This window comes from Ascaphus truei, chromosome 19 (genome assembly GCF_040206685.1).
Source record: "Ascaphus truei isolate aAscTru1 chromosome 19, aAscTru1.hap1, whole genome shotgun sequence".
NCBI lineage: Eukaryota > Metazoa > Chordata > Amphibia > Anura > Ascaphidae > Ascaphus > Ascaphus truei.
The window spans coordinates 5,320,099-5,336,305 of NC_134501.1; the positions used below are offsets into that span (position 1 = coordinate 5,320,099).

At 42.7% G+C, this 16,207-nt stretch overlaps 1 protein-coding gene across 2 annotated transcripts in view; it reads left to right on the plus strand.

The window, feature by feature from the left end:
• Positions 1–978: 978 nt before the first annotated feature.
• LRP3 (LDL receptor related protein 3) overlaps positions 979–16,207 on the plus strand; it is a 28,353-nt gene continuing 13,124 nt past the window's right edge. The window contains exons 1-3 of one of the 2 annotated variants that reach the window (XM_075576366.1): positions 979–1,399; positions 9,025–9,072; positions 13,437–13,575. In XM_075576366.1, the coding sequence (XP_075432481.1) occupies positions 1,342–1,399; positions 9,025–9,072; positions 13,437–13,575 (245 nt within the window). In that variant the 5' untranslated portion in view covers positions 979–1,341. Of the gene's footprint in view, positions 1,400–9,024; positions 9,073–13,436; positions 13,576–13,605; positions 14,662–16,207 lie in introns of those variants that run through there. The other variant, XM_075576367.1, reaches the window with a different exon arrangement.

A 16,207-nucleotide genomic window follows, 5' to 3' on the forward strand; every position in this document is an offset into this window, starting at 1 on the left:
GCACGGAAACTCTAAATATTCTACATTAAAAAAAGAGAACAAAAAGTTTGAATTGTGGACAGTTACATTTATATGGAAGACATCTCTCTCTCTGTGTCTCTCTCTCTGTGTCTCTCTGTGTCTCTCTGTGTCTCTCTCTCTCTCACAGATTCCTTGCACTAGATTACTGTACTTGTGAGTTGTTATACCATTCATTGGACCAAAAGTCTCCAGGTCGCTCTAATTAATTGATCCTTTCTCCAGATCCTATATACTAGAAGTGATGCCATTTAGAAACTGTCACCAGAATTGCACTCTTCTTGGTAAGGTCCTTCTGTCACAGTGCAGAACCCCAGATCTCATTTAGAGTATAGGTTGAAGTTCTAAATGTGCCTAAATAATAAAAAGGATGATGAAGATCACAGGTTGTTTTTTTTTTTTTAGATCTGAAGAAGTATGATAATTAATCATAATAATAATAATTATTATTATTATTTTTGCATTATCATGGTTTTAATGTAGTGCCTGGGTGAGCTTGGCTTTACATAACCGTAATAATGCTAACAGTGTGTGTGTGTGTGTGTGTGTGTGTGTGTGTGTGTGTGTGTGTGTGTGTGTGTGTGTGTGTGTGTGTGTGTGTGTGTGTGTGTGTGTGTGTGTGTGTGTGTGAGATGTATGGGAGGGAGTGTAGTCACAATAATAATAAATGGTGGTGTGAGGATGCGGTCTGGAGGAGATAAGGTTAATGAATGATAATAATAATAATAATAATAATAATAATAATAATAATAATAATAGATGATGGTCTGGGTATAGGTGTGGGATACAGACACATGGTGCCTCCCTGGCTCTCAGCTGATCCCTCACAGTGCAGGAAAGGGGGGTTGGATTTGGTTCACTGAACCTCTTGCTGCTGCCTGGGAGCAGGGGGATGGAGGGAGGACTTTAAACCAAGAGGGGGAGGCAGAGAGAGAGAGAGAGAGAGACCAGCAGGGGGATCTGCTGGAAGCCATCCTCCTGCTCCTCCTCTTCCAGCAGCAGCACAGGCATCTTGAAGGCAAGATGTTCCTGATAACAGGCAGGGGGTGACCTGTGCTGGTGGCAGCAGCAGGAGGGTCCCACATGTGCCTCATGTGTGTCTGTGAGGAAGTGTTGCTGATTGTCAGCTGTGGCCAGAGATGCTTCTCCATCTCCTCCTCCTCCCCTACACCAAGACAAAGGCTCACCCGAGGCTGCTAATGCATGTGCTGTGTGTGGAGGGGACCAGGGCAGCTGACAAGTGCACACCCCCTGCCTGACAAAGAGACAGCTGATGTGGACCTTCTCCCCTCCTGGTAAAGGACCACAGGACCCTTTGTCACCATGGTCAGCAGCATTTCAAGGCTGGAGCTTCTCCATCACATCACTGTTATTTGCATTGGTGAGTATCTGGGGACCCCCTCCCCATATCCGCGTGTCCCTACCTGTTGTAGCCCTGTGACTGTACATGCCACGTTTTAATGACTGATGTCAGTACAATGACAGAGCACCTGAAATGTGCATCAACACCACTGTGCAGAATGGTAGCACAAACTTGGGGCTGCTCAGTGTAGCACTCACGGGGTTAATCTTGGGGCAGAAAGGACAGGGTGGTATTTTCTGCCCTAGCCACTGCCCTGGGTGCATGATATAGTTCTGAGGCCATTTAAGGATACATTACATGCACTTAAATAAAAGCTGCTTATAAAGGTGTATTCCAGTTCTTTGCAAACCCAGCTCCAGCACCGAAAGGAGTTAATACTATGATCTCATCCCTGCCCAATGTGCCAGTGAGTACAGCAGGCTTGTGCCTCTGTGGTCCCTGCAAAGGTTGTATATGTGCGATTGTGTTTTGTTTTTTTACTACAGCCAAAGGGCAACTGCACACACAAGTAATACAGGTGATAAATGAAAGCGTAAAGCTATTTATCAATGCAACATATGCATTATTTCTGTGCTGGAGGGATTAATAGCTATATGTCGAAATCCCTGCCAGGGTTCATAGCAACATTTTCTGTTTTATTTTAATTTTATTACAATAAAAGCACATCTGATATATATGTGTGTGTATAAATATATATATATATATATATAAATATATATATATATATATATATATATATATATAGAGTGTGTGTGTGTGTGTGTGTGTATATATATATATTATTGTAGTGAATGGTATTATTTTAAAGATGTATTTCTCCTCTTCCATGCATTGTACTGAGGTATTAACCCTGTGCTGAATATCACAGTGGGGCCATCAGCGGTTATAACCCCTACATGGGTTCCTGGTAGTAGGCCTTTGAGTATTTTGAAACTGCCATACATTTCACACTATATTTAACCCCTGCAGTGTAGAAGCCTTCTAAACAGATTACAGGGCTACTATGCTAACCCCTCCGAGTGTGGAAGCCATCCAGGCGTGGATCGGTTAATGCATTGTCTTGCACACCCATCCAACAGCTATATGCAAGACACTTCTGCAGCAATGAAAGTGTTAACACAGTACACACTCCAGTGCTGCAAGATAACACATAACAGCAGGACAGCAGTTACTGTGCACAATGCAGACCCTCTGCCAGTGATATGGGATAATGGGTCGATTTGTACCGAATCCCTAAAGATGGATATTGCTGGATATGTAGCACCAAAGGCTAACGTTCTGTAAGGCAGTAACTGTTACCTGTCGGACTGCAGATCTGCTATGTGGATTATGTATACAGGATACCAACAATAAGTCATTTGTGTGTGTGTGTGTGTGTCTCAGCCACAGAAGACTGGCAGAGTTGCTGGTTTTGCAAGTTTGAGGTCTGGTGTTGTATGTATTTATGTATGTATGTCTTTATGTATATAGCGCCATTAATGTACATAGCGCTTCACAGCAGTAATATACGTGACAATCATAAATAATACATAATGGGAAGAAGTGCTTCAGACATAAAAGTAACATTTAGGAAAAGGAGTCCCTGCTCCGAAGAGCTTACAATCTAATTGGTTGGTAAGAAGACCGTACAGAGACAGTAGGAGGGTGTTCTGGTAAGTGCGTCTGCAAGGGGCCAAGGTTAATGTATGAGGTGTTAATTATCAGCCATGGAGCTACTCATATGCTTCCTTAAGCAGGTGTGTATTAAGGTGGGGTTTAAAGGTGGATATCATTTCATATAACCGTTCCATTTCACAATAGCCTTTCTATTAACGGATAGCTGTGCTTGATATTAGTGTGCAGAGAAGCACACCCCTTAGCTGTCTTACCAGCCCTGGTCCTGTCAGTGCTTAGCAAGTTACGTCATCTGCAAAACAGAGCACGGTAAGAACAAGATGAGCAGAGATAGCAGCGCCTGTATCGTGGCGCTTTGATCGCGGGTCTGCTGCACGTGCAAAATAACAGCACCGACTTCATGTCTGTCGCAAGACTTAAGGGTGACCACTTTTTCTAAAGTAGAAACCGGCACACATAACATAACAAAAAAAATAGTATTTAGAAAACAAATGACATCAATTAAAAATAAATATTCTAATGGTATTAGTCTAATAGTGTCACCATTTATGCTGCATTGTTGATTTATTTCTGTTTCCTAACACAACAAACACTCGAGCGTTGCAAAATTATGGTTTGGTTTATAGCAGGGGCGGCCAACTTCAGTCCTCAAGAGCTACCAACAGGTCAGGTTTTCAGGATATCCCTGCTTCAGCACAGGTGGCTGAGTCTTTCATTGAGCCACTGAGCCACCTGTGCTGAAGCAGGGATATCCTGAAAACCTGACCTGTTGGTATCTCTTGAGGAATGGAGTTGAGCACCCCTGGTTTATATTAATAAATCATTTTATTAAATGATCTAATCTTACCTTTTATTGTCGATTCCTTCACCCACCTGCCCCCCCTCAGGAAGCAGGGTCCCCCCTAATCACATGAGTAGCACTCAGTACAGCCCATTACTCTATTACATGTAGCTACCGGTAATTCGAGTTTACCAATATATTTAGAATGTGTAATATGATCGATCACATAAATACACGCATTGTCAGTTTTACAGGTGTAAGAGTTTGAAGGTAGTCCACTCAGGGTAATTCTAAAAACCAGGACGTTTGAACGATTTTGAGAAAATCGTTTAATGAAAATCTGGGACTGTTCCGGCTAAACCGGTGTGTATGGTCACCCTAGTAAGATAGGGTTGCCAGGTGGTTTCTCCAAAAATACTGGATACAATGGTGAAAGGTGCGATACGCTCGAGACACACACACAAACACCCCTCTCACCTGTCTCCGCTCCATGCTGTTTCCTCCTCTCCTTGGCTCCACCCCCAGGCTCCTGATACCTCCTCCTGTATGGCTGCATTACCCAGCAGCAGCCAATCCAGGATGGAGGAAGCTGCCCAGCCCCCTAGCAACAGCCCTGCTCTCCCTACCTGCTCAGGGAAATCCCGCAGGACCCCCCAAGCCGGTCACGTCACTATGTCCAGAGAGGTAATACCGGTATAATATCTAATTCTGTCATACTGTAGATCCATAGTTCTTTATAAACACAAGTGGTTGACCAACACTAGATCATTTTAAATCCAACGCCTTACACTTCCTCAGCCAGATGCTATGTATTATTAATATATTTTCATTATGTTCTGAATTTTTTGTAATGTATTGTGTGAGCGTTTTTTTGATCATAGTGTTTACAAACTTCTTGCTGCTGGTAACTTTGATTCCTAAAGTGGGATAGAAGATGCTATTTTAAGGAGTGCACGGGTTTTTTGTTGCCACATAAAATATTTTTTATCTATTTTAATAGCAGTTTCTTTGAAGCAATCTGGCTCTGGGGAACTGAGGAAGAGACTATGAAAGAGACGTTCTAATACCTTAAAGTTATATAAACGTTAAAGAGGGAATCTTTGTACAGCAAATGTTCTAGGCTTAGAGGCGAGGTGTGAATCTTTAGTCTGAGGTCACGAGCCCGGTGAAATCTGTCCTTTTTCAGCAGCGAAAAAAAAAATTGCGACCTAGTTAGAATTCGCAAGCGATTTGCCAAGGATTACGTTAATGTGCACTGCAATTTTCACTTGATGTGCTAATTTGCAAAATGCTCTGAGATTGCTAGGTTCAGTTAATGCTGATACTATAAATATGTCTCACACACTGTTTCTCTCGCTGCCTGGCGATATTTCTCTGAAAGCTTCGAAATTGCAAAGTATAATACTAATTTGGCAATATTATTAGCCCTTTTGAGACTTGGTGAGACCTAATTTTTTTTTCAGTGACGTGTAATTCACTCAACGACAGATGCTACAGGACTCAGATTCATGTATTAGTCACTTACATTCGCTCTCAACAACTCTGCTCACTGTTTGGACTCCGTAGGATCTATTAGTTTCACCAAACGCTGGCTGCATCATCCCTCTAGTTTTGCATGTGTTTGCCGTGATCATTGCAACACTTTGGAAGGATTTGCCAAACTCTGCAAACATATGAAAGGGCGTCCTTAATCTATTCATCATATAAATTAAAGTTATATGGGTAATCCACATAAAATAGACAACCACACACAGGCGGCCTTGAGTATGTTCCCACTGCAATCTTTAAAACAGCAATCCCTGTGAAAATGATTCTTTTCATTCTTACAATATCTGGGCACGGGGAACGGCTCACTCCAAGCTTCTGGAACCACATGGTTCACGAGAAAATAACAGTGCAGGTGGAAACGTAAACAACAAAATCAAAGATGGCGTAGTCGGGGTCAACCAACAGGAAGCCGCAACATTCTTCTCCCGATGACACAACTTCCTATTGGCTGCCAGAGTTATGGCTGAACCCAGCGACCATGTTGTTTTCTTGCACAATAATAATAATAATTTTAGTCTTACATCCATTATTGTTCTTCTGGACAATAGTAATAACGCAGACTCCTGTTAGCAGTAAAGACAATTCTCTATGACGATGCCATGTTCTATACGTGACAATGCCATGTTCTATACGTGACGATGCCATGTTCTATACGTACCGGCACAGCCACATTTTCTAGGAGGAAATACATTGTTAGAGCATCATCAGGCCTGAAATATTTATTGGGTGTTGTTTATTTCGATGGTGCCAACATATTTTTCAGCGCAATATGATAGCATTGTTTGCCAAAAGAGTACATATATGTTAAGACAAACTGAGAAAATAGGAAGGAGGTCCCTGAACCAAAGAGTTTACAATCTAGAGGGGTGAAGCACCCCTCTTCCACATTGATATCATTTGTACGTCATTTTTTTTCTCCATTACTCTTTTTCCCCCTTTTCTCTTCTTATAAACACAACAACTACCCACTATCCTGGATAAGGCTCCGACAACCCACAGGGAGTTTGTCTCTCTCTCTCTCTCTCTCTCTCTCTCTCGGCAAAGTTATTTACTGGAGTCTAATGTACAAGGGTGTGAAGACATGACATAAAAGCAGCAATCCCTCTCCCCCGGATATAGGGGGATTGCAAGTGAAAGCCCCCGCAAGACCTTCTGTGTTTTTATTGTTCGCTTAATAATTTAAGACTGGTGTAAGTCTTTAAAATGTAGGCAGAAAAGCCGTAACTCAAGCAACGAGGAATAAAAGGAAATATCACAACCGATTATATTCATTGTGATCCTTTTGGCACAGGGTTCATTTCATTTTTTCATATCTGAAAACAACTTTTTGGGTGCAAAATTTGGGTACAAAAATCTCATTTTAAAAGAGCAATCCAAGCAGCCTTTCTTCCCCCCCATTTTTTTAAACATAGGATTGAAGCTGGGGGTCTCCGGAGCTGATTCCCATTAATTTCAGCTCTGGGGACCCCCGGCTTCCAGAGATACCCCAGAAGGGGGTGCTGGAATCACGGCAAAGTTTAAAGCTCCCGCGTTTTGTCGGCCAATAGGAAGCAACACCGAATGACGTCACAGCTTCCTATTCGCCAGCAGGGTGCGGGAGCTTTAAAAATCCACCATTACATGAGCCCTGCTACAGTGCCGGAGCGGCTACCAGCGCCCTCAACAGAGGTCTGTATCTCCTGAAGCAAGGGGTCCCCGGAGCTGAAATGAATGGGGTTCAGTTCCAGAGAAAAAACGCCTGTGTGGATTGCTGCTTTAAATTGCACTTGTGTTCAGCCAGGTACTAAACCTGAACTTTCTCAGTCTGCGCCATCAGTGTCAAAAAGGGGTTTTCTTTTTTTTTGGGGTTGCGCAGAAATGGGCTGCGCTTGGTGTACAGATGTTAAGGGTAATTACTAAAAAAAAATGTCTCTGCACGTGACAAAAAAAGAAGAATGTGCGCCAGCATCGTCTGCCAAGTTTAACTCGGCGTGAACACGAAAAAGCCCTCAGTGTTAGCGCAGAATGAAGTTGTCAACCAAAAGCGTATTTGTCGCAGCACAGATGTTTTAATTATATAGGTTAACAAAATGTATTATTTTAACCGTATAGCTATTGTAAAAATGATTACACTAGCAATTTATATTTACTAATATTAGTTATAGATCAAAAATACACAGTGTTCCATTTTAACCTAAATTGTTTCAATCAGACTTTCAACAACAGGCGATGCAGCCAAATTTATCCGCACAAAAAAATATTCAAATATAATCTTAGCGCATTGAGTGGCAGATAGACTAGGAATTCACCAGAACTCTTCCGCTTATCAGTTCTGCTGGAACAACGGAAAACATAATCTGCTTCTCATTTTGATCATAGCTGGTTAGATTTTTATGTATCACGTTTGCACCTGAATCTACTTTTTAAGGTGCGTACAGTTTGACTTGTGGTCTATATCTATGTAAATTGGTACATGGGTTTCCTTCCAACAACCTCTCTGCAGCTGCATCCTCACTCGCAGGTGCCTCTAACATACAGTATAGCAGCGCTCAAAGCTGGATAACAATTCAGCTCCTACTATTCGCCTCTAAAAATCCTCGAGCATTTTGGCAAGGGCTCTCTTGCTGGCAACAGACTTAAGTCAATATTGGGACAGCTTTTTCCACTTGCATCTCTTAGATCCTGTATTGCTTCGCTATTACGATAAGTTCAGCCAGATAATGATTTAATTAATGGAAAAATCCCACCTACTTAATTAGAAGCCAGTGAAGAAAACCAAGGCTGGGGTGTGGAGATAGCAGAATTATCGCTGTCGGGGGTTAGCTAAATAGAAATTAAATCTATAAATCATAGTCATAAGTGAATATAAAGTGGGGGAATCTTTCAGAGCTAGTTCTAGCATATTTAAGATTGAATATATCATTAATAACGGTTGTGGGGCCTACTGTATGTGTGTGGATGTGCTGGTAATAGAAAATGTAATACATAAAAAGGCAACACATGATGGGCCCATGTGGACTAAACCGTGTGCTGGAAGGCGACTTCGGGGAAAGCAGCGCTTAGTAAATATGGCCCAATATGCAGAGCAGCATTACCCTGTATTACAAGACACATACATAAACTATGGGCTGTATGTGAACTTATTACAAGGCGGCACTGCGGCTCTCAGTGTAACTCACAGCAAGGCACAGATTCACATTGCAATGTGGGGTGCGTGGGGTGTAATAAAGCGATGTTCTGCAGGCACCAGGGGGCTTTATTAACTATGTGAACGTCCTGCATGTTCTATGCGCATTGTATGGTTGTGTACCCTTGTTGAGTTTGTCAGGACTGGAGATATGCACCCCTGTCTTTCAGCTGCAAATCATATGCAAAGACAATGATATTTTCTCTTTTAAAGAATCAGGGTCCGTGTTTTGCACAAGTACAGTACAGCCATTCAGCGGTAACGAGTATATATTGCATTGAGAAAGCACTATTTAAGCTTGAAACGCGTGGGAGTGCTATCCCCCTGTTTTGTCCTTATATGTCTTTGTTTTAACTATGTAGTTTAATAAACTTTTTTTATTTTGATACGACCCCGGTGAGTTGTTGAGTGCCTTCATAGGAGATCACAGTCTAGCCTATCCTTTGATACTTTTTATATTGCATTCTGATTCACACGTAATCTTAAACTGCACAGCATATTAAAATAACATGTCACCCTTTTGTTTTCTATCAGTGAATATATTCACACCTGGATGGATAGAAACTGCGTTTCCCTTTGCAGGTAAGAAGTCATTTTTCCCTTTTCTGTATAGAGCTTGAATAGCAATATATATTTTAAACTGACTTATCATTCAATATTAGGAGTGCCTCCTTGCCCTAATAAAATATCCAATTTTCATTCGTTTTAGGTCAAAGAAATATTACATTTAATGGAGTAAATATATATATATATATATATATATATATATATATATATATATTTTTTTTTAATTAACAAATTCATAAAACTATTGCCAAATTAGTCCGGTTTAGGTTGATTTTTACATTTGTTTTACATTTACATGTTTAGGTTGATAATAACATTTAACTCGTGTGTCCACAGATGGCTTTAGGTCAGCAGACATGAGTCACTTTGCTTCTGTTTAATACCATTTCTGTCAATGGCTTTGCAAACACCTTTTATCCATGCTGCTTGGGGTCGCTACACATTGAACTTCACACTTACACACTGTAACCTGAGCTCAGAGATGTGTTACAGATCCCCGAAGCCGCTACTGTGTCTGTTGAGAACGTGATGAAATGTGACATCATCCTTTATGAACAGCGCTATATTCTTTGTGAGTTTTCCTAAGGGTGCAGGCGCACACACATTTTATTCTAATAGTGCGGCTGCTCATTTGCCAACATTACAATGCTACTGAATTACACATACAGATGCAGCGGCCGTTATTCGAACGCTTTACGCGGTGTATACCTCGGAATACCCATGTCATGGCGCCTGATTACTTCCAACCTTGCCGCCTTAAGACGCGAGTGCAGAAAATGGCATTTTAGTGTTCTGGTCTCTAAACACCTGAAATTGACACAGTAGTACAGTGCTGTACACATTACAATTCGTACAATTACAATGTACCTTCCGACCTCCTTTAAACACTCCCTCTCAGCAGCTCTGTAAGTACATGTAGAGATATGACAGCTGGTCCGTCTCCACTTTGCAAATTCTCATGTGACTTTATTAGGACACTTTGCACCGTGGCGAAAGGTTTGTCCGAATATCTTACAAAGCTGCAAAGCTTTTTTTTCAATGTTGTTGTTTTGTTTTTTGTCAAACTTTGACAATGTCCAGGATATTCAAGCAACTTCGTGCGGGAATGTTAATCACTGAGTGACATTAGGCAACTTTTGGCAAATTTGTTTTTATACTTGTTTTTTTTTTTGTGGGTCTCGAGTTTGTGTTGTGATTTTGAGCGAATGCTTCACACGTCTGGCATCTTAGGGGTTAAACGTGTGTTAACCTTTTTACTACATGTTATAATAATAATAATAATAATAGCATGTTCTTGTATAGCGCTGCTAGTTTTACATAGCGTTTTACAGAGACATTTTGCAGGCACAGTCCCTGCCCCGTAGAGCTTACAATCTATGTTTTTGGTGCCTGAGGCACAGGGAGATAAAGTGACTTGCCCAAGGTCACAAGGAGTTGGTTCCCCTGCTTCAAACTCAGTGCCAGAGTCAGTATCTTTACTCACTGAGTCGCTCCTTTCTCCAGGCACCAACTACAGTACTCAAGGGTTACCAACAGGTCAGGTTTTTAGGATATGCCTGCTTCAGCACACTCAGTCATAATGACTGAGACATTGATTGAGCCACCTGTGCTGAAGCAGGGATATCCTGAAAACCTGAGCTGTTGTGAGGACTGGTGTTGGGCGCTCCTGCGTTAGAAGATAGAAGCCCGTGCCCACAGTTGGCTATCTTATTGCAGTTTCACATTGTGTTTCTGACTCGGAAGATTGTGTTAGCCTCTGTCGTTACGGCCACATAGTCTGTTATATTCGGAGTCGCTCCTGCTGAAGTCCCTCTCCGGGTGTCCCATTAAACTCTGTATTCTCCTCCACTCTTTTAAGACTATAGATTATTCTGCCCCTCCTTACATCTCAGCCCGAATTTCTCGCTATGCACCATAGCACCATGCACCACTGTGTGTTATATGATTATGTCACGTGTATTACTGCTGTGAAGCGCCATGTACATAGATGGTGATATATAAATATATACATACATACTGTACATACATACATACATACATACATACATACATACATACATACAGTATAGATAGACATATATATTGAGACTGGCAGTCTCAGGCTAGTGCTTCACAGCCAGAACAAACATCCGCAAAGAAGCAACATAAATGAATGTCCATATGTGAAATATTAAAGAGAAGTTGCTTATTTGCAATCCAGGTGCGAAGTGAGTATAAATATTGATGATTTGGGGTCTGATAAACAATGCCCCTTAGTGATATAAAGTAATGTTCAGCCGTCTGGTTGAGTCATGAATCAAAAGTATTACAGCACTGCTATCTCTTTGATAAAGCGCCTGGAGCGCGAAACGCGTCAGAGGTCTGTCCGTGTACAAGTCCTATGTTGTGGATGATTCCCTTTGAAGAATAAACCTACCTTTTTTATTGGCATTTCAATCTGGTTTCCCGTTTTTTGCTTCTGCGCTGTGCTCTCCGTGTCCTGGTTGTTCGGGCTCTTCACCTGCTTTACATTCAGTATAGAGCAGTGTTTTTCAACCTTTTTATGGTTAGGGAACCCCAGAATACAATTTTGAAATTCTGGGGAACCCCAACCCTCGCCCCCACCGCCCCGTCTCTCCCCCCCTCCCGTCGCACCCGTCTCTCTCCCCCCTCTCCTGTTGCCCCCCTCTTGTCCCTCCCGTCTCTCTCCCCCCTCACACTCCCCCTTGTGCTCCCTCTCCCCCTCACTCTCCCTCTTGCGTGCGCACACACACTCTCCCCCTTACACACACACACACACACACACACACACACACACACACACACACACACACACACACACACACACACACACACACACACACACACACACACACACACACACACACACACACACACACACCCATACTCTCCCACTTACACAGGCACTCCTCCCTTTACACACACACACTCTCCCCCACTTACGCACACACACACACTCTCCCCCACTTACACACAAATACACACACATTCCCCAACTTACAAAAACACACTCCCCCACTTACACACACACACTCCCCCACTCACACACACACTCTCTCTCGCACACACTCACACATACACCCATACTCTCCCACTTATACAGACACTCCTCCCTTTACACATACACACTCCCCCACTTACACACACACACACACTCCCCCACTTACACACACACACACTCTCCCACTTACACATACACTCCTCCCCTTACACACACATACACACACACACACACACACTTACACACACACACTCCCCCACTTACACACACACTCTCTCGCGCACACACTCTCTCGCACACACACACACTCCCCCACTTACACTCTCTCGCACACACACACTCTCGCACTTACACTCTACCACACTCTCCCACTTATACCCATTCACACACACACACACTCCCCCACTTACACACACATACACACACACACACACACACTCCCCCACTTACACACACACACACACACACACACACACACACACACACACACACACACACACACACACACACACACACACACACACACACACACACACACACACACACACACACACACACACACACACACACACTCCCCCACTTACACACACCCCCCCACTTACACACACACACTCCCCCACTTACACACACACACTCCCCCACTTACACACACACACTCCCCCACTTATACACACACTCCCCCACTTATACACACACTCCCCCACTTATACACAAACACACACACACACACACACACACCACACACACACACACACACACACACACACACACACACACACACACACACACACACACACACACACACACACACACACACACACACACACACACACACACACACTCCCCCACTTACACACACACACACTCCCCCACTTACACACACACACACAAGTGTCCCCTCGCCGTACAAAGTGCGCCACAATGGCAGTCTAAAAGAAAAACTTTATTTCAATGGGACTCCAAGCGCGTCACAATCACAGTACAGCGCGCGGTATGCAGCACCTAGGAGTCTTACAGACACAGTCCCTGCCCAGGTGAGCTTACACTCTATGTTATTGGTGCCCGAGTCACAGGGAGATAGTGACCTGCCCAAGGTCACAAGGAGCTGACACTGGGAATGGAATAAAAGGGTCATTTTCTAATAACTAGGTTTAAACACAGCCCTGTTTGCTGCAACCTTAGACTTGCGTCCGCAGTAGCCGCTAACAAAAGCAGAACGTAGGTTATGTCATGAGATGCTGTTTGCTGCTGTGCTCGTCTGCGAGTCTCTGAGCCACATCTTCAGTTAGAGAACCGTGGTACTACGCGGGAACGCACGCGTACGTGTATCTACTGAGCATGGTTATGGTCATCAGTTTCCTGGTTCTTGGTCTCACAGTTGCCTGCAGTGGGAAACTGGAACAGCACACAGAAAGGAGAGGAGTGATCTACAGCCCGGCCTGGCCTCTCAACTATCCTCCAACCATGAACTGCAGCTGGTACATCCAGGGGGACCACGGCGATGTTATAACTATAAGGTGCAGTATCACAGGTCTTCTGCTATGTAACAAGGGGAAATGTCCTACTTATATATATGTAGTGCTGGTGCTGCTGGTACTTATTTGTACACTAGTGATATGGTTACCTTTTATAAACAGTTGCATACAAAATAAAGCAGTGCATCGTATCTGGTTATTTATGGAAGTGCGTACAGCCATGGAGACCCTACAAAGATGTAAAGGGTTAAATTCATCAGGCTCCAAAACCAGTCATTTCTTAAATTGATGCCCAACTCATTGGAGTATGTGTCCCATGGTCTTAGAATCAGTGTTTGCTGGTCCTTCTGCGAGCAGGGGGTTAAAGCTGACATAGAAACAGTATGCCATAGTTATGAAATATTGCTAATCTGTAAGGCACCGTATGGCATGATCCTTTAAATTGAATGGTGCATAAGGGGTCATACAGCTTTACACAACTTGGGGCCTTATTCAATATTGTCCAAAGTGGCCATGCAGGCTTTTTTTGGCTAAAAATCCGCATAAAATTTATGGCGATTCGGATTGACTTTAAATGGGGATTTTAGTCTGAAAAAATTTAAACCGTCCGCTTCGGACAAAATAGAATAATTCCCACAGTAAACATGGTCCATAATCACAGAAGAGTTTCCCGCTCTTACAGCACACATCACTGAGGCACCTGTTCAATATTACGCAAAGTTTCAGAGACTTATTCATATTGTTCCGGATCCTTAGAATCTGCTTAAAACATATGACCCCCAAACTGTGTCCAGCAAATGTAGGGTCTTGTTGTAGTGCCCCAGGAGACGCACCGACTTTGCACAAGCCGAGCTGCTGCTCTTGGAACCTGCAGAGGAGCCGCCAGCGTGGGGTTGTATAGATAGCAGTTGGCAGCACAAAGAGACAGTTGGATTTTGAATGGGGAGAGGGCAGTTAGAGAGTCAGTTAGAAACAGGGCTCGCACAGAGAGACATGTATAAATTGACATGAATGTAAGGGGATGTAAATAAATATTTCAAAGGGCCGAGTAATGCTAAGTTTTCCTCCCGCCTCTCCTTGTAAATTATGGTGAAGGTGTCCTGCCTGATCTGGTGAAATGTATATATGGTAGGTGTATCCAGCGTAACGTATGCCAATCTAGCAGATCTTAAAGGTTATTAATGAAACATTACTCTTTGTTTTCACCCCTCCCTGTAATGCCTTGATGTCTGTTTTCCCCTATTCCCCACTTTACACTCTCCCCCATCATGCCCTGCTCCTCTTTGCACTCTCTCCTCCTCTCTCTTTGCGCTCCCTGCCTTTCTGTGTCTGCTCCTCTCTGCACACTACACTCCCTCCTCTCCTACTTATCTCATCTGTCCTCCTGAGATGCCGGGAGAGAGGTAGGAGCAGAGAGGTCCCAGGTATTGGAGGAGATAAGGAGGAGGTGAGAGCAGGTGTATAAATCAGGCCGTGGTGGGTTGGGGGTGGGTGTCTGGGGTGTATTACTAAAGGTTAAACACCAGCTCAGAAAGTTAGTCTTTAGATGTGAAAAAATTGTCAGAGCATTTAGAAAGCCAAGTTCTCACAGTTGCAGGGTTGATGATTAAGTGAAGAGTCCAATTCTTGTAATCTTCACCTCCAATTCAACTGCAATTTGAACTCCATAGACACTTCAGATGTTACACAGCCAATGTGTAGTCTCATTACACAGGATGTGCAGTCTCTTTGGCTGTCCCTGGTTGAGTGAAAGACTGCTCAGCCTATCACAGAGCGATGTGCAGACATCCTTAGAGAATTAATAAACACACAGATTCCCAGCAAGCTCAAGAAACCCAAAAACATACCACATTATATATATATATATAGTGTCAAAAGGAGTGCTACTGAGCATGGCCAAATGTATACAACAAAAGGCAGAAATGCCCAATGCTACATTCAATATGACAAAAATACCCAGTGAAATACCTATATATTCACTTGAAACAAGGTCATTTAGTTAAACCCTTTGGCCAAAGTGTTATAAGCCGGCAAGCCACATCAAGGCATGACCATTAGCAGGTCCTAACACTACCTGTTTAAAATTCTCATTTACCTCTATATTTGGAGGGAGAATGATCACATTGGATCTGTCCAAACCCAGTAACATGAAAAAGACCTGCTAACTTGGAAAGTAGGGAGGGGCGAGCTTAATGGATGTAGCATTGGGCATTTCTGTATTTTGTTGTATCCTTAGAGAATTATATAGATTTTTGGATCTGTGGAAGGGGGACCTACACAGTCAGTCAAGCATCTGAATATTTCAGACAAGCTACATAACCTTGTAAACATGTCTTCTAATAACATTGCTGTACATGCCATCAATTTGGCTATGAAACCAGGTTCTGCTGCTGCAATGTTTTTTGTGTCTTTTTAAGATTAAACATTAAACAAGAAAGCAGTTGTTTGTTATAAATAAACATAAAGCAGATGGCTTAATGGACAATCTTCTGAGCTTTATTTGAGGTAATACCATATTGTGAAGAGGAATAAACATACGGAAGCATAGTATTTATTTTGTGCATATTAAATCTGTAGATTCTGAACTAAATAGCATTGCAGAAAGACTTTCAAACATTAAAAAAAAAATAGTTGTAAAAATGCTAACTATTTTAATACCAAACTCCTGCAGTGA